This window comes from Carcharhinus amblyrhynchos, chromosome 4 (genome assembly GCF_965287045.1).
Source record: "Carcharhinus amblyrhynchos chromosome 4, sCarAmb.v2.hapA, whole genome shotgun sequence".
Lineage (NCBI taxonomy): Eukaryota > Metazoa > Chordata > Chondrichthyes > Carcharhiniformes > Carcharhinidae > Carcharhinus > Carcharhinus amblyrhynchos.
In genome coordinates, this window is record NC_137327.1 from 86,208,984 (window position 1) to 86,231,790 (window position 22,807).

A 22,807-nucleotide genomic window follows, 5' to 3' on the forward strand; every position below is an offset into this window, starting at 1 on the left:
ATCACAATTGTGCCTTGAGGAGGATTGAAATGCCCACTCATGCAGTGGAGCCAGTAAGTTGAGGAGTGCTAAGTACATTCTCGATCTGTGCCAGAAAATATTGCTAGAAGTGTAAATGGGGATGAGATTCCTGGAATCAAGTCTGATTCACCTTATTTAGTGGCTTCTCAATTGTCCAAACGCCATGAAAATCCAGGCCCAAGTTTCCTTTCAGATCTTACTTAACTACTTAAAGACCATTTTGCCCTCTTGCCTTGTAGCACTTTGCTCTGGACTATGCTATACTTTATGTGCCATTGTAGTTATTGTTGTTGTTCTTATGTTCTCTGCCTGAAGGTAGATCCTTAATGATTATTTACTAAACCACAGCGAAGCTGCATGACCTTTTACTATGGACAGGGCACAGAAAAAGGCCCTGAATCTATCTCAGCCAGAACAGGGATTGAACCCCATGTTTATGTTTATTCGCCAGTAAGGATACCCCAGGAGCAAGCAATAAAAGAACCAACTTCACAAAGTAAATCAAAGGACAGGTTTAATAAAGAAACTTCATTACACCACTGTTATAGCCACGCCCTGGGCCACAAATGCTCCCTGCAATCCCCATCAGTTTTCTATTTATCCTAGGTCAGCAGGTCAACTGACCACCACATCACTTTGCCATTGACCCTCATAGCATGTTATCATTGGTTACATTATAACAGTTCGTGGCATCGACCTGATCCACATGTTAGGTCAACTGCCCAACTACCGCACCCCCAACCCTACCTTCCCCAACCCCCGCATTGTTACTCAATGCACTGTTAATTACAGCTTGACGTCAAGTTCATGAAGAAACAATGAACATCAGTGTGTGCAGCTTAAAAACAATTCAGCAATGAAAGGTTATTGTATTGAATGCTGTATATATCAGGAACATCATGTCTACTGAGCTTTGGGTGATTAACACACAGCAGCATAACCAATGAGTAGATTGCATGTCATTCGATAGAAATGTGGGAGTCTCTAAAGAAAAATGCAGTCATCCATTTCAGAGTCATGAGTTGGCCACTGATTTTAATTGGATCTTTTCAGTGAGGGGAATAGTGGAACATTGGCCCGAGACATTTTAGCGTGGCCCAAGCAATGAATGCTATAATTTCCTGCAACATCGACTAGAATAATTACATACACCAGAGATCGACCATTACTATTGTGAACGTTTTCAGAGAACTGAATGCCAACATTTTATTCACCACTGATTCAACATCAAAAAAGTCCCATTGAAGTAATATGGCATAAGAGTAAACATGTAAATCATTTAACTGTTTTCAATTTCTCTGGATGGATTTAACATAAAATCTAAAACCCTCTGAAAACAATGGAGACCGTCAGACAGCGACAACATACAACTTGCCCTTCACACAAGCGGAACAAGACACTCAACTCCCTGGGGAATGCGAAAGATCCCCACTTTTTGTTGGCATTACATATTCCTGAAACTTTGCACAAGTTCCTGAGATAAGACATCAAAATGCAATTACCCCTGTTCTAACACCAATGACTGCTGCAGACATGGACTAATGGAATTTTTCTGGAATATACAGACAGCAGAGTACTTTAAGAGACTGTGTTACAAAGCAGCAAGATCAGAATGCTATACTGAAACAAGCCGTTCAAGTTGTTTGCCCTAACAAAAACAAAAAATGCTGAAAAATCTCAACAGTTCTGACAGCACCTGTGGAGAAAGTATATATCTGATGTTTCGATTCTGGATGACCTTCTGTCGGAGCTGTTTTCCTCTCTGTCTCTGTCTCTCTCTCTCTGAAGAATTGTGCCCGAATTTGCAAAGCAACCATCATGAGAAGAGAAACCTATTGCAAAACGTGATCTTTTAGGAATAAATGTGAAATCTGCTCCATACAATTACACCCAAGAATGCTCCTGAACAAATCGACCACAAATGGAATTACTGCATTGAGATCAGCCAAAGAACAGTGTACTCCTTTGTTTTATCTTCAATACAAACTGTAAAAAATTCTTAAGCTATCCTCTTATTCTGCCCTCTATTTGTGTGTGCGTGTGTGCGTACACACTGGAGTGAATGTGTGTGATGTATGAATAGTAGTTGCAATTTATCTAGTTTTTTTTTAATTTAGCGAATAGTTTCAATAAACTTACCCCGCTCCTTGTTTTAAATCTATCTGACTAATCCTTTCCAATCTGAAATGTAAACAGTAGGAGTCCTGCAATATTGGCAAAGCACGTCCTCTCTAACTTCACAAATAAAATCCCTGTTACAGTCAGACCTGGAGTGGGAGAATAGGGGAGTAATTTCATCCATTCTCACATGGCTATAACGCAATTATAGTATATTTCACACTGAGCAGTCTGTTACTATAGGTACCAAACTCCGTATCCAGCCAGCTTGGGACAGAACGTATGCCAGATTTGGAGAGTTTACAGATTTTGTACGAGACCTTGTGTGTAATTATAATACTTAAAATAAAGTGAGAACAATGGGAATATAAAGGTTTTATTCAAATTTCTATGTTTCAAATGAAGCTGAATTTTGGGTCCTTCTGGATTTTGGAACGCTGGATAAGGCGTCTGTACCTATGCATGCGATTTTATATTTTGGTTACTTTTACATATATGAACTCTGTTTAACACCAAAATGGATTTACTGGATAAATTGTTATTGATGACAAAAATAAATAATTTTTGGAGTGGCTTTCAGAATCCTAAACTGGCTTTGCCTTCAGCCTCCTAAGTTATATATGTTGATCCCTTGGTGTTTTATATTTCAGTACATCATCATTATCAGCCATTTAGCAGCACTCTGGGGTAAAAATTTGCTCCCATTTTCAGTTATGATTTGTGACTGATCCGTGTCCAGTCTCTTTGAGGCAGGTAGCAGTCCTCAACAGGGTGGCATGGTGACACAGTGGTTAGCATTGTTGCCTCACAGCGCCAGAGACCCAGGTTTAATTCCCAGCTTGGGTCACTGTGCGTGTGGAGTTTGCACCTTCTGCATGGGTTTTCTCCAGATGCTCCGGTTTCCTCCCATAGTCTGAAAAACATATTCGTTAGGAGCATTCACCTGAACAGGCGCCAGACTGTAGCGACTAGGGGAACTTCACAGTAACTTTGTTGCAGTGTTAATGTCGCCTACTTGTGACTAATAAATAAACTTTACTTTTTTCAAACCTTACGATGACTCCTCATTTCAATAATTTCCAGTGTCAAGTGGCAGTACACTCAATACTTGTGGTTGTGTGACAGAGGGGAATCATCAGCCATGTGTACAGTGAGTACCTCTTGTCACCACACAACCAGAATCTAGTTTGTCATGGTGACAAAAAGACTGGCTGAATGCCTCAAGGCAAAAATGTTATGGTTGCTGTCAAGACAGCAGATACTCACCAGCAAAATATTTTGCCTATAGTTGCAAGACAGCAACTATAGACCTTACAAAAGATAAGACCTCACCTTACAAAAGTTAATGTTTGTTGAAAGGGAATTTGCTGTTAAGGGAATAGTAGCTCTTTCCATTCCTGTATCTCTCTCCATTTTCATGTGGGGTGTGCAACGTCATTTGCATGTAGTCAAAGGCTCCCTGCACTACTGGGAATCCTTTTATCCTGACAAAGTAACATGACCATTCCTCATGTTCTCTCTGGTATGGGGGAAAATGATGAAATCCTCTCTCGGTGTCACCTCCAGAATGCAATAGTGAATGCTAAAAATGTTGCCTATGTCACCTGTTCCTGACTGGAAGGATCCATTTTTTTAGAAGTTAAGGGTGCCAGTGATCTTCACAGCCACTTATAGCACCAACCTTACTCTGCTGTGCAGCTTTAATGTCTGTTGAAGTTTCATTTCAGTGATTACCTTCTTGCTGAATAATAGGAACCTCAAGCATTGCTCCTAGCTAAGATAGAAATAGAGAAGTGCTCCCCAAAGACCCTTCAGGGAGTGGGACCTGATTATACGGGCCATCCTTCTCCTTCCTCTGCACGGAGCTCTCCCTTCTGCCTGTACTCCATCTCCATGTCATGTTGCAGTCCAGGACGGACTGTAATGACACCTCACATAACTCCAGCAGGTTTCATGTTTAAGAACACTCCTCTGAGCCCTTGTCAGGGTTTAGCAGTCCTCCTTTCAGAATAGCAAGTCACCAACATCCTTTTGAAAACACACGACCATCTTTGCCTTGCTACTGCACTGAAGTACCAGGCTTAATTTTGCAATCCAGCCTTTGGGGTTGTCTCTTCTACCTCAATGGCTTGTACCTTGCCACTGAGCCAAAGCTAATTCCAGGATTTGGAAGCATGCTTAACACGATTGTTAATGCAGCGGAGCAGGCATTGTTCAGGTAAAGTGTTCTTCGTGAACTGCTGTCAAAAGTTTGGAGCATTCCCATTTCCTTGCCATCCTCGAGCCCTCAGTGTTCTTCACCTTACAAAAGATCCACCTCCACTGTATAGGATGCTGATCAATGTATGGAAAGTTAGACTTACAGGTAGCATAAACCAGCCACTTCTCAAGTTCCAAATAAAGTTGACATCTTGGATGACTTAGCTCCAACAGCTAATTAATTAACTTAATTAAGTGTTAGTTCATATTTGCTGAAAGCAACATTCATGAGTAGTGACTTGTTTATAGTATTATACTATTTCTTCTCTCTCCGTATGCCGGTCTTCTTTTCCTTTCCCCTTTCTTTTTCTTTCTCCTCCCCACAACCGTCTCCCAACACTAACTCTCCCAGCTCACCCACTAAGAAACCCAGCTCCAGTAACATCCCATCATTGGGCTGTTGTCAGAAACCAACAAACATTGTCCAGAAAATGTGCTGAGAATCACAGGAAAACAGAGAGTAGGTTGCAGCTAACACAATGTTTCACTTAATGTGACGTTAAAATGGCTGGGATATTTAGTAGAAAAGGGGAAGTATTTCTCTTCTTTACATTCCCATTCTCAATTAATCATATAATCCTGATAATGCAGGAAGCCATTTGCCCCATCAATTCTGCACTGACTCTAAAAGAGCATTTCACTCAGTCCCACCCCCACCCTATCCCCGTAAGCCAGCAAATTCACCATGGCTAATCCCCCTAACCTACACATCTCTGGGCACTAAGGGACAATTTAGCATGGCCAATCCACCGAATCTGCACATCTTTGGACTGTGGGAAGAAACTGGAGCACCTGGAGGAAACCCACGCAGCCATAGGGAGAATGTGCAAACTCCACACAGACAGTCACGCAAGGCCAGAATCAAATCCAGGTTCCTGATGCTGTGTGGCAGCAGTGCTAATCACTGTGCCACCGTGCCGCCCTTCTCATGAGTGTGTCGACTTATTCCTGGTTACAGATCCAAATGTACAACTCACTCTATGATCACTTACCCATTATCCTGGTGCAATTTTGATAGCAAGAACTAGCAGGCCATTTCACCATCAGATGACATCTACACAGTCTAGGTGGGGTCATTGGATAGGATTCAAGAGTAGGAACATTCCCTAATGTAGACTGTAATGACTTCAATCAGGCCATTGAGGTCGGCGAATCAGGGAGTTTCTGTCTTGTATAGTTCCTCTGACACCCCGGAGATAGACTGCTAATTACTAGCACTCTGTATACTGCTGATAGAGTTTTAAATAAAGAGATTTTGGTGAAGGGACTCCTGGCTCCAAAGACTTATTTGGGACATTGACCTAGATATCCACTTTTATATTCTCATCCCACTCAGACCAATGAACTCAGCGTAAACTAATGCTGGGACATGCTTAACTGAGGTATCCACTGGATAAACTGAAGGTCAGTGAAAGTCTGGATAAATGAGCAGTTAAAATTCATTGTAGCTTCAAAAATCCCACCTTGTTGGCCTCACATGCACATCGTGCTACAGCAAACACGGCATTGATGTATCACAGGGCAGTTCAAATTATGCCTGGTGTCAATCTCATGTGTTAGAAGTGAGCGTTAATTTGATGAACGTTGATTTAAGACCATTCGAAATGAAATGTTAAATTGAAATATTTAGATTTTCCAAAGTTGCTTTATTGAAATTCTAAACAAAAAATAGATTTACAATTTCAGCTGTAATGCAAAACCAGCACATTGTCTTACTTCCATGCTTGCCTCCTGGATGTATAAGTAGTAAATTGTTTCACAGTTTCTTTCAGCATGGGGCCCCGGGTCCGTTATGAAAATAAAGCAGCAGAGAGAATGAAGCCTTCCCAGCGACAGGGTGACAGGAGCAAGTCTCTAAGCACTTCCTGTCAGCAGAGCTAAGGAAAGAAGCAGTTTCCTGCCAACATTTAAAGGATGAGGCCCCAAAACATAGAGAAAGCTAGGTAAAGGGAATTATTTGTTTCAGCAGTAGAACTGAAATGTAGGCACTAATAAAGCACCAAATTGAACTCTTCTGACAATAATTTCTTCTTCCTACTTTCTTTTTCCTTTGTGCCCTCTGAAAAGCATTAACTGACACTGGAATTTCAGTGCTGCAAACTGCAGCACTTCCTGGGTACTCTTCTTGTCCATTGGTGAGCCAAGATGGTGTTGGCAGTGTATCTGTTGGCTACACCATAAATGAATTTGATCCATACCTAACCTGATGTCCTTTTATGCACATTTGCAATCAAAGAATTATCAGGAGAATTATCACTTCCCTAAACATTTCACAGAGGGTATCTGTAACACTTAAGTTGTTAGCCCCAGCTGAGGCCATGACGGAACGGAGATCAAGGGTAGAATTTTCCCATCTGGAACTAAGACATATAGTGGGAGCAAGGACAGGGAGTCTTTACCACCGTAGAAGGTGCAGGGAATTCACATGATATCATGTGACTCCGGCATCATTTCTTAGACAGTTAGGGATGCCCTGACATATTGCACAGCACGGGAATGCTGGATGACACATGCCCTGCCACCTTATCTGAGCACCATATTTAAAAGGTGCCCTGACAGCAACTTACTAACCACGCCAATTGAGATAGCAAGAATCTTCGGCACAATGTTTAGCGACTCACCCCTGGGAATCCTCCTTGACCAAGTAGAGGCTAGGAGGAGGATATCCTGTTCCTAGCTGATAGGAGGAGGAAGAGGCTGAGCAGAAAGACCAACCCTATTTGGGAGCAGATTTCCAGGGTAGTCTGTGGCTAGGGCCTCTAGCAAAGGCCACCACTCCCCACCACCGCACCCCCCCTCCCCCAATCCAGAAATGGGTAAATGAACTCATCCATTCCACGGGGTAAGTGAATGCTCACATTAACCACGATGAATGGTTCAGGGTACATAGGCCTCAATGGCACTGCCATTCACTCCACTACAGTCCATCCACTCTGCAGGTGAAGGCACAATTGTGGATCTGTGAAGGGCACTGGGACCTCAGAATGTTGTCTGGAAGGAGAGGGGAAATGGTGGTAGGGAAGTGGCTCAGGTAATGAGGACACCAGAAACCTCCACAAGCTCTGAGCCGCATATATAGCTGGCTCACTGCTCTGGAGAGTGCTGGCCCAGAACTCGTCTGGACAACCTGTGCTGTATCAATCTCATGCCGCACAATCCAATTGGTTATCTCTGAGACCGGAAGCAAGAGAGCAATGGGTGAAATGGCCACATACAAGTTGATGCTGAGTACAATTCCTCTCAACCCCATTTTCTCTGCTCTTTTTGAGCAGAAGTAAAGCCATAACTGATGAGAGACAGAGAAGGTGGGAGGGGGTCGGCCACACCTGAAGGAAGTGACAGAATTTGAGGAGCAGCCAGCCATTGGAGATGGGCAGACTGGCTTTTGGCCTCTAACCAGTAACGATCTATGCATGTCATAGAAACCTCAGGGTCAAGGATACAACAGGTCATGCTGTCAGTCATTCTCTCCTCTCTCTCTTACAGGTGCCACCAGGAAGAGGTCAAGCGCCAATCCACAGGAAGCCTTTTCCAGCTTTAACAGAAGCCCAAGCTTGGAGAGGGGTGAGGACATCCGTAACCGTGAAGGTTACGGATGCAGACATCTGCATCCTTCACTAGCCAGAGACACACCTCAGTGGGTATTCACTTCAGTGTAGGAAACATCTCAGACTCTGGTGATCACCACACTGACAGGTGTTTACAGCAGGAGGAGGGCAGGGTCCACCAAACTCACCAGCACTTAGAGAATTGTTCAGAGCCCTGGGTGAAGTCTGTAGATGAAAGGTCGATCTCTGGGTGAAATCTCCGGATGAAGGATCGATCTCTGGGTGAAATCTCTGGATGAAGGATCGATCTCTGGGTGAAATCTCTGGATGAAGGATCGATCTCTGGGTGAAATCTCTGGATGAAGGGTCGATCTCTGGGTGAAATCTCTGGATGAAGGGTCGATCTCTGGGTGAAATCTCTGGATGAAAGGTCGATCTCTGGGTGAAATCTCTGGATGAAGGATCGATCTCTGGGTGAAATCTCTGGATGAAGGATCGATCTCTGGGTGAAATCTCTGGATGAAGGGTCGATCTCTGGGTGAAATCTCCGGATGAAGGGTCGATCTCTGGGTGAAATCTCCGGATGAAGGATCGATCTCTGGGTGAAATCTCCGGATGAAGGGTCGATCTCTGGGTGAAATCTCTGGATGAAGGATCGATCTCTGGGTGAAATCTCTGGATGAAGGGTCGATCTCTGGGTGAAATCTCTGGATGAAAGGTCGATCTCTGGGTGAAATCTCCGGATGAAGGATCGATCTCTGGGTGAAATCTCCGGATGAAGGATCGATCTCTGGGTGAAATCTCCGGATGAAGGATCGATCTCTGGGTGAAATCTCCGGATGAAGGATCGATCTCTGGGTGAAATCTCCGGATGAAGGATCGATCTCTGGGTGAAATCTCTGGATGAAGGATCGATCTCTGGGTGAAACCTCTGGATGAAGGATCGATCTCTGGGTGAAATCTCTGGATGAAGGGTCGATCTCTGGGTGAAACCTCTGGATGATGGATCGATCTCTGGCTGAAACCTCTGGATGATGGATCGATCTCAAGGTGAAATCTCTGGATGAAGGATTGATCTCTGGGTGAAATCTCTGGATGAAGCTTCTGGATGAAGGATCGATCTCTGGGTGAAACCTCTGGATGAAGGATCGATCTCTGGGTGAAACCTCTGGATGAAGGATCGATCTCCGGCTGAAACCTCTGGATGATGGATCGATCTCAAGGTGAAATCTCTGGATGAAGGATTGATCTCTGGGTGAAATCTCTGGATGAAGCTTCTGGATGAAGGATCGATCTCTGGGTGAAACCTCTGGATGAAGGATTGATCTCCGGCTGAAACCTCTGGATGAAGGATCGATCTCCGGCTGAAACCTCTGGATGATGGATCGATCTCAAGGTGAAATCTCTGGATGATGGATTGATCTCTGGGTGAAATCTCTGGATGAAGCTTCTGGATGAAGGATTGATCTCTGGGTGAAATCTCTGGATGAAAGATCGATCTCTGGGTGAAGTTGCAACACCGAGAACGACCAGCTCTGAATACTGCTGTTCAGAGAAGTCTACGTGATTAATGCTTCACCCACTCAGTGCTGCACATGGTGTTCCAGGGTCCAGTCACTGGAGGCCTCCATTTTGTCCTTCATCACCTCATGCAGCCAAAGGTCTTCTTAAGGTAGGCCCCAACTTTTCCATGCCACAATGATCCAGGAGTGTTCTAGGCATTATTTCCCACTGGCAGGAGGCTAATCGGTTTCATGCCAACCTCTGGCATGAATTGATATCTGTCATGGTGGGCGGTAGTGGAAGATCCTGCCAACTTTTTACGCTGCTGTGAAACTGGATTTTGGACCTCCCGCCAAATTCGTCCCCCCATCTCCACCCAGATTAATAAACTAGAGAAACATTCCATGTTTTGTACATTATGGTCTATTCTCCTGCTCAGGCTTTCCTCCCCCAACCCTCCTCCACAAACTTCCTTATCCTCCTTTTTGCATCCTTCCCTCACCCCTTGGTATGTGAATATTTTTGACAAAGGAAATTTCAAAGCCTCTGGCTCTACTATTCTGTGATTGATCATTAGGGGCAACACAAGGTTGAGTAAGTGGAAAACCTTCCTTTTGTTTGTTCTTTCCTGGCCTCCCTTTCTCAGATCCAAACATCCCACTTCTGCTGGGCACTTATAGTGAAGGTGTACAATTTGCTATGTATCAATTACAAGAAAATGTTCTGGGCTGAGATTCTCTGATCTCATATGCCCCGCCACTGCTGCTAGCAAGAATGCAGAATTTGGTGCTCAGTGGGACTGGAGAATCCCAGCCACAGGTGAGATTGGAGAATTCTGGCCATTATCTTTGCACTTCATGTCACATTGTTTTACTATAGTGAATCTCTTGGGTGTCATTCCCCAAATTGTAATGCAGTGGTACTTTAACATGTCAACTCATGTAGCACTAAGCCAAAAGGAATTTTTAATTCCTAGTCCTGATCTCAGCCAGTCAGTAGCTGATATGATACAATTGGTCTCTGAGTCCCAAACAAGAGAGGAATAAAGATCAAACAGAAAAGATTGGGCACCATGACAATGGCATAGTCCCTATCCACCTTCATGCAATTGTACCTGTCTGGGCTTGCCCGTGAGTTCTTCCCACTACTGCTGAGTTTGGAGGTGGGGGATGGGGGGGAGGAATTGACACCACATATACAGCCCACCTGGTGGCCAGTATACAGGTTGCCTCTTTTTGGCACCCATCGGGGAACATTCCTGTTAGCAGTGTTTGCAAAATCACTGGGTATCATTGAAACTTCAGACAATACAAGACTCATGAAGCTAGTGACTCAGTTTAAAGACGTAACTTTTATTTTACCAGTACATCACTGAGAGAGATTATCACAGAGTCTGAGCTCTCTCAACGAGAAGAGCAGCTTGTTCTCTCCAATAAATTCTGACATACAATGAAGGAAAGATCAATTATACTCTTTTCTTAACAGATATATCTACCTTTCATTAGCTTAAATCAATCATTTTCAATATGCATAAATCAACAATAATACCTGTCACATACTCCAGCCAATTGCATCTTATCTTTTGGCATAATGGTATTGAATTAGTTTGTAAAATCCGGACGTTCCCATTTTGGTTAACTCAACATCCTGTATCCCTTAGTAACCAGACGCCTGGTCACTCAGTTCAAAGTTAACGTTCCCACAAGTTTTCCTACAGGTCACTGCCAAGTCATACTAAGACATGATCCCGCATCTGGGCATGCATCCATCTTATCTGAACAGTGAATTAATCATATTTATGAACTTGCCCTGAATGTTCCACCATTACAAACTCAACTGATAAAAACTTGCATATTTTGAAGATTTCATTATTCCCTTTGGATGTGGATATGGCTTTGTCCTTTTGCCCTCTACCATCATGCTTTTGCAGCAATCTGCCTTTGGCCAAAGTAATTTGATACATTCAAAATATCAACATACATGTCTTAAATCATTATCACTTGTTTAAGTTTCTTGTTACAGTTCATAGTCTGATTTAAAAGCATTTGTCTTAATGCTGGTAGTCCTGTCAGTGTCTTAAAAGCCTGATGGTTTATAATTTTCTCTAACCTACTAGGATTTTTTCCTTTCCCCAGCAATCCCCCATGGCGCTTCGTAACCTCCAGATTTCTCTTCCCTCGTTCCTGCCACTGCTCCCTTGTCAGTGTCTGTCAGCCTGGCCCTCTTCTGGAACTGCCTGCAATCCTGGCAGTGGGTGCCACTCCTGGTGGCATTGCTGGCACGAGGAAGCTGCCAGCCATTTGGATCACTGGCAGCTCTGAGAGACAGATCTCCCTCCCCGATGAGGATGAAAGGCTCTCTCAAGCCAATTAGCAGCCTGATCCAGGGTTAAATTCAGCCTTAGGGATTGATATTTAGGTTTTGGAGTCTTTGAAGTTTAACAACAACAACGTCTACCCATTAAATTTTCAAGGGACCACTGCAAAGTTAAATTTCTAATAAGTAATTTTTTGTAAATTACTTTATTTTTAAACAGAACTGATAATAATGGCTCAGTGGAAATTGTTCGCATTGCAGTTCAACAAGTAACTAAAAAAAATCATCAAACATGTTTCAGTACCCTTTGTAGCACAGCAGAGTGACCTGGCAACATTTTTATATTGCTAATGTGTCATCAATGATAGCCACATGTTAATCTCATCATTGCCACACAAAAATGTATAAAAGACATTTTCTGCCATTCATGTCTAAGACCTGACTAAACATTTATGAGTTGGAAGAGATGTTTGAGCCATCCACTAATATTGTGGCCTCCACTAGTGAACAGAAATGGGTTTTGTCAGTGCCTCTCTCATGAGTCCTGAACCACAAGATAAAAAAAATTTAACTGTGTTCTGACCCATACCACCCAGTACTCCCACAGAAGGAAAGACATGTTTAAATAAAATGATCCATCCCAGCTGGGCCTCACCACTTACCCCAGAATCTAGTGTTATTACAATGAAACCATTTGTCCCTCCCTTGGCACACAGTTGAGAAAACAATGATTTGGTAAGATTTGATTTAGAACCTCAGTAGTTTACCAAACATTTTCCAGATGCAAAAATCAAATCCAACGCATTAATGAAAAGATGAGACATTGACATATTTCCAGTATTGGTCATCATTAACTCATTAACTACAGACAAGTGTTAAGCTAATATTTGTTACAGGGTCTACTCACACTGTTTTCAATAATCGTGCGTGGATTGCATTTAATATAACTGAATTTGGATCTGGAATTAAAATGCCAGTTTCAAACACTTTTATATCCTGATGGGATTATTTGTTTTACCCAACATTTGTATCAGGTTTACTTCTGAGTCAAAAGAATTATGAGTTAACTCTCCACACTCCCGAGTCATAATTTCCTCAGAGCAGTTCCAGTGAAGTTAAGGTGGCGGAGTAAGGGCAACTTTGAGAAAACTCCAGGCCTAAATAATCTATAATTTGTCACCCAATGCCGTACATTATTGGAGGTACCAGACGTTCTATGAGGTGTGGACTTTATCTGCAACAGCAGTGGATCAAAGATGTTGTGATATTATTTGATGAAAAGGGAATGCTGCCAGTCGCCATATTTCTATCGCTCCCTTAGTAAACACTACTGTTAACCTGGTTGTTTATCTGATTAGTGCTTATAGGGATCTTTCGCAATTGCCAGTGGGGAAAGGTTCGGGTGCAATCGCTTCTTAAAAATCGCATTGTGGATGACATATTAGTGTACTCACACATTCTGCATTGCTCTATTTTGAAAGTGAGGGCAGTGTGGGGTTAAAAGGGGAAGCACGTGGGTGCTTGGAGCGTGTGTGCAGTGAGAGTGCTGGAAATCCACACACTTCCAATTAACTGCCTGCTAAAGTCCTTAAGGAGTTTCTTAATAGACCAGGAGGCTATGAAGGCAAATCTGAAAAGTCTCATGCATATTTTTTGCAGAGCTATCAGGTACAATGGAGAGACATTAAGACATACTTCTGCTGAAAAAAAATTGCTGAGGCGAAAAGGATAATTCTCACAGAGTGGGTTTAGCCCCCTTATCGTTAACCACTTGGCCACTTATCCTGCACCATGTAGCTGTTGGTCTTCTGATCTGCTGTCTCCTGTATTTTGCATGGCGGCAGCAAGTCCCATCATCGCTGCTGTCTGCTTTTGAGTATTGAACTCCAAAGTCAGTTCCTATCTCCTGACAATGTCCAGCTAACTGAGTGCCAAGTTTACTTCTAACTCAAACAGGGGATTGATTTTGAAGATGGTGTCAAGTCTGCAACACAGACGTGATGTGGAGTCAGAACTGGAAACTATTTGGGCATCAGATTCCCAAACCCGGATTGAAAAACCAAGCGCCTTGTGTGAAAACAGCTACTGAGTTTGTCTGCGTGACAGCTTCAAATCCATTTTACTTTTTCTTCATGTAAAAACCCATCTTATATTCTGGGCAATATACAAAGGAAAGCCTGTTTCTTGATAGGTGATTCCCTATTTTATCTGTTAAAATCTTTCTTGTCTTGCACTATTTTTATTAACACTGCTATGGTACTCTTAACCTTTCTCTGGTGTTCTTTCTAAGCTGTCATGTGCCATTATGCTGTGGAACAATCATTCAGCATGCTCAAGACTTCTGAAATCCAGATTTCTGGATACTAATATCATCAAAGGATACAGGGATAGTGAGGTAAAAAGACGCAGGTGGATGATCAGCCATGATCTATTTGAAAGGCAGAGCAGACTCAAGGGGCTGAATGGCCTAGCCCTGATCCTATGATCCAATACAGAACCTCTTCTTCCTGATTATAATTTCCCAGCATTGAATTCAAGATTTCTCACAGTTTCCTGCCCGCACTCATTCCTTCTAAGAACGTCAAACCGAGGATTACTTGTTTCATGATTCAGGCTTTTTAAATCCACGCATAGATAATTTGATCATTACGTTTTAGGTTCATCTTCATATCTTTTCAGCCCTTTCAATCATTCAGTAGTTTGGTTTCTAGCCCTTTACCTAGATGTCTCAAATTTTTTAAAACTCTTTTTATTGCTGCATGTGCTACCAGAAAGAAAATTAAAGCATGGAATTGGGAAGTAAGTAAATAAATAAAATAAATTAATTTTTGAACTCTTACTGTTGATGTACTCAATATTTTATTAATTAGAATAAACTGAAGCCCTGGTAAAAGTCAGGGAATATTCTATCTAATATACTGATCTAAACACAGCCAATATGACGGACACTTTAACGGCAGATGCAACTGGACCGTAAAATTACATGATAAATATTAGATTTGATGCCACTATACATATTAAATTGGTCCAAAATTTATTATGTTTTCCAATGTCCATGTGATCTGTTTTTTTTCCATTTCTGCAATTTCTGAAAGTGTTAACCTTTTATGAGCAAACTCGAAGAGCCATTTCCAAATGTAGGCTGAAAACCATGTGAAGATTCCTGGGGAGAAATGGCTCCATAAGTTTGCAGCAAGCCAGAAACGTTTTATTACAAGTGTCCAGCAGGTTGGCAGCTACATCTTAACTTAGTGAGTGAGAAGTTTAACTCTGTTGGTACAAAACTTCTATTATACAGCACACGAGCCCTGAACTTGGAACAAATAAACTTATTATTTTTATGCTGAGCAAAATGAAATGGAACACTTCTTCTTCCATAATGAATGTCACTGCACTCACTCCTTGAAATGCTTGGCAGTTGTTTGGCAACGTGACCAAATTTTTGCATTCAATCACTGGGGCTAGATTTGAACTCAGGTCCCAGAAGATGAAAGCCATTGCTCATGTTATCTTTGAATTCAGACCTCAGTTACACTGATACTTGTATCATTAAAAATATGTACTGTGCTACAATCTTTTTCTGTTTTAAGTACGTGGACAGTATTTTCACACTGTCTCAAGGGCATTAAAGGACAGTTTCACTTCTGTAGAAACATAGAACATTACAGCACAGTACAGGCCCTTCAGCCCTCGATGTCACGCCGACCTGTGAAATCAATCTAAAACCCATCCAACCTGCACTGTTCCAATATCATCCATATGTTTATCCAATGATCATTTAGAAATACATAGAAAGGCAACATAGAAATCCTACGGTACAGAGAGAGGCCATTCAACCCATCGAGTCTGCACCGACCACAATCCCACCCAGGCCCTACCCCCATATCCCTACATATTTTACCGACTAATCCCTCTAACCTACGCATCTCAGCACACTAAGGGGCAATTTAGTATGGCCAATAAACATAACCCGCACATCTTTGGACTGTGGAAGGAAACCGGAGCAAACCCACATAGACACAAGGAGAATGTGCAAACTCCACACAGACAGTGACCCAAACTGGGAATCGAACCCAGTTTCCTGGAGCTGCGAAGCAGTAGCGCTAACCACTGTTCTAACTTGCCACCCACGGTAGCACAGTGGTTAGCATCAACATTAAATGCCCTTAATATTGCCAAGCCCACTACTGTTGCAGGCAGGCCATTCCATGCCCTTACTACTCTCTGAGTAAAGAGTCTACGTCCAACATCTGTCCTATATTTATCACCCCTCAATTTAAAGCTATGTCCCCTTGTGCTAGCCATCACCATCTGAGGAAAAAGGCTCCCACTGCCCACTCTATGTAATCCTCTGATCATCTTGTATGCCTCTATTAAATCACCTCTTAACCTTCTTCTCGCTAATGAAAACAACCTCAAGTCCCTCAGCCTTTCCTCATAAGGCCTTCCCACCATACCAGGCTACATCCTGGTAAATCTCCTTTGCACTCTTTCCAATGCTTCCATGTTCTTCCTATAATGTGGCTATGTGACTGATTTTCATAAAGTAATCCATGTACACATTCATGAAGCAAATTGCTAAAATTCTTATTAATATTGTCACTAGGTTTAATTAAACAACGTAGACTGAGAGAATGATGTGTAACCTCAGGAATGAGATATAAACTGAAGCTTTATGTTCCTGTTCAGCTGGATATAGAGTAGCACTATTTGAGGAAAAATAATGATTTCTTTCAGTTTCTTGACCAATATTTCAGTTTCATGATGAATACTTCTCCCTTAATGAATATCTGTGAAAAAAACGTTGGTTATTCTTCTCAATATTATCATGATCTTGCTGTTAAATATGGTAACTTTGGTTGCCAGCATAACAAGTTACTGATCTCCAAAAATAATTCAGTTGAGACAGTTTAACACAGAGGACTGATGCCAATATTATTACTATTTTGCATGCTGGTGTTATTGAGGTATAGGAAAAGTTATCCTTAAGCTTTAGTGTTATGACAATGCACACAGATGACTTAGTTCCTTCTTTTTCTGCAAGTTTCCCCTTTCTAATTAAAAGCTGAATCAAAATGGCACGGTGGTGCAGTTGTTAGCACTGCTGCCTCACACCTCCAAGGACCTGGGTTCAATTCCAGCTTTGGGTGATTGTCAATCTGTGTGGGTTTCCTCCTGGTGCCTTGGTTTCTTCCCACTATCCTAAAATGCACAGGTTAAGTGGATTGGCCATGCTGAATTGCTCCTTAGTGTCCAAAGATATGTAGGTTTGATGGATTAGACATGATAAATATGTGGGGCCGCAGGGATAGGGCAGGGGGAAAGGCCTGAGTAAGGTAATCTGTCAGAGAGTTGGTGCAGACCCAATGTGCCAAATGGCCTCTTCTACACTGTGGGGATTTTAAGGCCCTGCTTTCCTGTTCCTACTTCCAGTGAGCGTGTAAAGCACATTAATACTTGTGCTAAACAGCATTTACCTCTCCACTAAAATATATACAAACCTACTTATTGCAACATGTGGAGCTTTACTGCGCACTATTGGACTAATGTAGTTGCCCTAATTCCAACCGTGACACATCTATGATCAAGAGTAATTAACTGGTTGTGAAACACTATGAAAACATGAAAGACACTATGTAAATGCAAGTTATTTCTTTCAATTAGCTGTCCTCCTCCCATGCAAACATTAACTTATCTTTGGAGATGATTCAACAGCCATCAGGCACCTTCGGCATCTTGTCCAAATGGCACCGCTTCCAATGTAAGTTCAGACAGCCGACACAGGACATTTAATCACAGGTTCTGCTCATTGAATCTCCTCTCACGTAATAATGATCAGGAATGAGAGCTTCCATTTTCTGACCCAGGGTGCTAAAGCTAATTCCAATGTCCCAACTACTTCTGTAGCCAATATGAGTTAACTCTGCATGGACTGAGATTTTCCCGGTCTGAAATCACAGTTGACTGAATGAATTGAGTATATGAAGAAGCCTGCATGATGTTTGTAACCCTGCATTTCAAAATGATCACACTGTCAAGGACAGCCATGTAGCTGCCAGTACTTCGAGCTGTTGTTAGAAAGCTCAAGATGCCCCCATAGGCAAATTCCAAGCTTGAAAGGGACAAAATCTATAAACTAACCGCACAGCGGTGCATTTTCCTCATATTTCCAAACACCATGGTACAAATATCTCGTACATCTACGAATTCATGTTGTTGAAATCCCAGTGTCCATTCTCCTAGAATCCAGAATTAAAGCAGCAAGCTGATGAAGACATTGCAAGGGAGGCAGGAAGAAAGGTATCAAACTTAACAGGTCAAATTGTGATTTTGGCCCCTCAGTGGATTTGAGGATTTGCATTAGGCACCCACTTCACAATAGCAATCTAAAACAGGATTTATGTAAATGTGATGATGACATGTGTGTTTAAGTGTATTAAGTTTATTTATTAGTGCCACAAGCAGGCTTGTATTAACACCGTAATGAAGTTACTGTGAAAATCCCCTAGTTACCACACTCCGGCGCCCGTTCGGGTACACTGAGGGAGAATTCAGCATGGCTAATTCACCTAACCAGCACATCTTTCCGACTGTGGGATGAGACCAGAGCACTCAGAGGAAACCCATACAGATAAGGGGAGAACGTATACATTCCACACAGGCAGTGCCCCAAGCCAGGGTTGAACTCGGATCTGTGGCACTATGAGGAGTAGTGCTAACCACTGTGCCATCTTGCCAGCCAACTCCATTGTTCTGATCTAAACACAGTTGGCATCCCCTGTTTGAAATTGTGTACTTATGCCACTAAACTGGTTTTGATTAATTACAGCACTTTCTTCCTGAAGACCTTCACATTAAAATCATCACAAAAGTGTGGAGATCAATTCTATGTTCAAAAATAAGTGTAAAACTGATAACGTAACATGAAAATAAATTGCACTAAAGTTCAACAGGCTAGAAACATATAGGTTAACATCACAGAACAGAAATATTAACTCTGGCACTTTCTCCACAATCTCTCATGGGCAACATGGTGGCACAGTAGTTAAAACTGCTGTCTCAGCGCCAGGGAAAAGGGTTTGATCCCCAACTTGGATCACTGCCTGTGTGGAGTCTGCACATTCTCCCCGTGGCTATGTGGGTTTCCTCAGATGTTCTGGTTTCTTCCCACAGTCCAAAAGATGTGCTGGTTAGGTGGTATAATGTACGCGAACAAATACTGGAGTGTGGAGAGTAGGGGATTTTCACAATAACTTCACTGCACTGTTAATGTAAGCCTACTCATGACACCAATAAATAAACAGATGCTGTCAGACCTGCTGAATATTTCAAACATTTTGGTTTTTATTTCGGATTTCCATTGTCGCATTATTTGGCTTTTGTTAAAAAGAAATGATTGCTGTCACACTGGTGTTAACAATGTTACAACTATTAATCAAAATGCAGATTCTGTCCTCTTTTGGCCAAGCAATGCCCAGTGCCATCGGCATGATACAAAGGGCATCTCTTCTGTCCAGGAAGAAAGGCATCACAAATAAAGAATGGACAGTCTGCACAAAATAAAAAAGTGCACTCGTGATTTCAAACTACATTAGTTTTAACCAGTTCTGCAATGCTCACTGGGGCTTTGGCAGATATTAAGTGAATTGTTTTCTACTCAATGATCATCTGGGCATGTAGCGTTTGCAATATGGGCAAGCAGTTTCAGAAATCTTGTATTTCTGCATGGTTATTTATGCCAAACCCAGGAACAGATTCCCTGAAATACCTCCAATCTACTTACCCGGTTCACCAGGTAACAAAAATGAAAAATGTGAGAAGTGTGCATTTATATAGTGCCTTTCATATCTTCAGGGCGCCACAAAGCATTTTACAGCGAATTAATTACTTACAATGAAGTGCAGTCACTATTATACTTGGGCAGATATAAGGGCGGGATTTTACTGCCTCCCTCGTGCGAGATCATAAAATCCCAGCCGAGGCCAATGGAGATTTCAGTTCTGGTAACTTTGCCCGCTTTGATTCCAGGACAGGTGAGGTTGTAGAGTTTTGGCCAGTTTGCGCATAGCACGATCCCACAACAACAAGCAATTGCATTAGTGACCAAGAAATTTATTCCCAGTATTGTTGGTTTAGGGGTAACTGTTGGGCAGGTATACGCTTTTGAATAGTGTCAAAGAATATTTTACATCTATCTGACGCTGCAGAATGTGCCTTATTCAGAAGGCTGAACTTCCAAGAATGCAGTACTCCACCAGGCCAGATTGCTTTCTTAAATCCTCTAGTGGACATTAAACCCATAATCTGTTAACTCAAATGTAAGAGCCAAAAGTGACATTCAACATGTGAAAACAAAGAAACTTAACATTGTGGAGCAGCCTCTTCAAATAGTGAAAGAAAGGCTGCAGTCTCTGATACTGTATAAAAACAGAACACTGTTTCCGGTAGACAGCAGAATGGTCAGGAAATCTTTAAAGTGGCCTTAGTACAAATTAGAGGTCGTTACATTGTGAAGCGCTCGCCACAAAAGGTTCCCATTGATACTAGGAAGGACCTCTGAAGACAGAATCCCCAGGAGCTGCTTTCGCCATACCAGATGGTAAAATTGTTTGTCAGGTGTATCCTGAAGGTGGGAAAGGGGAGAATGCGCATCAACAATGAACTCAGGAAATCCCTCCATGCAGAGTGGGATGGCACAGAGGATGTCTGCACATGTTGGATCAAATAATGAAGCAGGGGGCTTGACAGGATCTGGGGATCTTGGCGCAGATGAGCAGCTCTGTCCAAATGAGTGTGAAGTTGGGCAAAACTGCTTCACTGCACAAACCTTTGATAACATTCTACACAGGAGAGATGGTTTATATACTTGGATGATCAGTCACACTAACAGGGACCACGTATAAGTTACTGATAGGTAATCACATACAGTCCAGAAGTCAACAATGGGTTAATCTCACTGACTGAGTAGTCTAATAGTCGCCAAGTCACTTGAATGGAGGTGATCAGTAAATTACCACTGGATTTGGTGTTTCAGCAGTTTACTAATTTTCAATTAGTTAATGACACTAATGGAGGTAGTCTATAACTTATCAATACCTTAATTACACTCGATACAAACAATAAACACTTTCATCATTTACTTTCTCTGAGATCTCGAGGCAAAATTATAACCTGATATTTTCTATTGTTTTAATTAAATGAGTATAAATGCACATTTATATTATATTTTAATATAAAATATTAAAAAAAAGTCCCTTCATCTCAGTCATCGGTGATTGTTACTGTAGGAGGGAATCTCTCCCTGATGGCAGTCTTCTTTGAATCTATAATTTTCTAGACTTACAATGTTACTTATATTACAAAGAACCTTCTTGAGGAAAATCTAAAAATGTGAAGAGAAAATTTTTCATAATACTCCAAACTCTAGCTTGATTCCTATCATAAAGCAATCCTCTTAAAATGTGAGCTTTTAAAAAATTACCTCTGCAATTGGGAATTATCTTTTCAAACCAACCTTTTCTGTCTCTGCTGTTTTAAACATTTGGCTTCCACTTTCTGCTATTTCTTTCCTTTGGGCTCCGTTATTCTGCAGGGGAGTCATGATGCTGAATCGATTCTTCAGTGCACATGTTTCTTGCTTCCCATGTCCAACAGGAGGAATGATTTGTGTACAGTATTTGCTCTTGCAATCTGCATAAATCCCCCGATAACGATCTGACTGGACTTGTTGTTTGATCTCGGATGAGAGTTGCACAGTTTTTCTTTCCACTGAGCTGGGACAGAGTCCTATTCTGATCCATGGGCTGTTCCTCCTTACTGACTAAATAAGGTCATCCTCATCGAGTTGTGCCTCATTCTGCTGTAACCCTTTAGTGCTGAGTGCACTACAGCCTGATTTACTAGCTCACATCCTAACTTTAAAAGGGGGACTTCTGAAAAATGGTTATTTTCTAATTCTCAATATTCACTTGCATAACACTTTTTACTTTTGACAATGGAATTAATATTACATTGATTATTTAACCCACCAGATGGTAAGTAATTCTGACCTCAGTACGAGAATATATGCAACTCAGGGTGTTAACTCACCGCTGCTGTTCCCTGATATCTCAATGATTCCGTGATTCAATCCTCCCCATCCCCCAGCACTCTCCCGCTGTCTGTGCTGAGTTAGCGGCCCTCGGGAAGGGTAGGAAAAGGAATGCGAGAAGAATAATTGAATTAGGTTTTCCCCACTTGGTCTCAATTCAATGTATGAAGATATTGTGTGAGTCACGTCAAGCTTGAATGTTTTACCCCACATGGCTGATTAGCCGGCTAGGTCAGTTTCAATCTTACTTGCTCAACTGAAGTTGGGCAAGTGGGCAATTAAAACTGGTCAAGCCATTTACCCACTGATACCCATACTGACCCCGCTGTCTGGAATTTTCACCTACTCTTCTGCCGGGCAGGAGATATACCCATTGGTTCATCTATAAATATGTGAGTAGGATCCAGTCAGAGAATTTGAACTTTTGAACCTGTGTGAAGAAATTGCCCAGTGAAGGTAACAGGAAAAGGATAATGGAGTGCGAAGAGACCCAAACAGGTACATTTCTTCTAAGATACACGTGGCCAAGAGGAGTAGGAGTGCTCTTCCAGGCCACACAAGGAGGCTTTAAATCTCCCTTCACCCCCCTTCCCTCCTGTGACAACCTCCAGAAATCTCCCGCCCTCAAGTTTACTATTTTGTTGGAGATCATTTCTTTGAAGTCGACTGAAGGCTTCCTGCTGCCTGAAAGTCCACTCTTGCCCATTGGCCAGTTGCCACCTCTCATCCATTTCGGGTGGGCAGCTGGCCAACAGTAATCAGGCACAGCCCGTGGGTTAAGATTTCCCAGGCCTCCTGATTCGCAGGTCAGCTCAGGGGTAGTTTGTTCCTGACCCGGTGGATTTACACTTCTGATTAAAATCAGAGCCTCATTATCCAGACTGGTGTAGGAAGAGTGGGTATTTTGGCAAGGAGGCAGAGGATGGTTGGCCCTCCCTGGACTGTAACCTAG

General features: G+C 42.2%; 1 protein-coding gene across 1 annotated transcript in view; it reads right to left on the reverse strand.

The window, feature by feature from the left end:
* The window catches only part of arhgap20b (Rho GTPase activating protein 20b), a 92,479-nt gene extending 71,097 nt beyond the window's left edge, over positions 1-21,382 (reverse strand). Inside the window, exon 1 of the mRNA XM_080188209.1 lies at positions 21,280-21,382. Coding sequence (XP_080044335.1) covers positions 21,280-21,366 — 87 coding nt within the window. The 5' untranslated portion in view covers positions 21,367-21,382. The remainder of the gene's footprint in view (positions 1-21,279) is intronic.
* Positions 21,383-22,807: the final 1,425 nt, after the last annotated feature.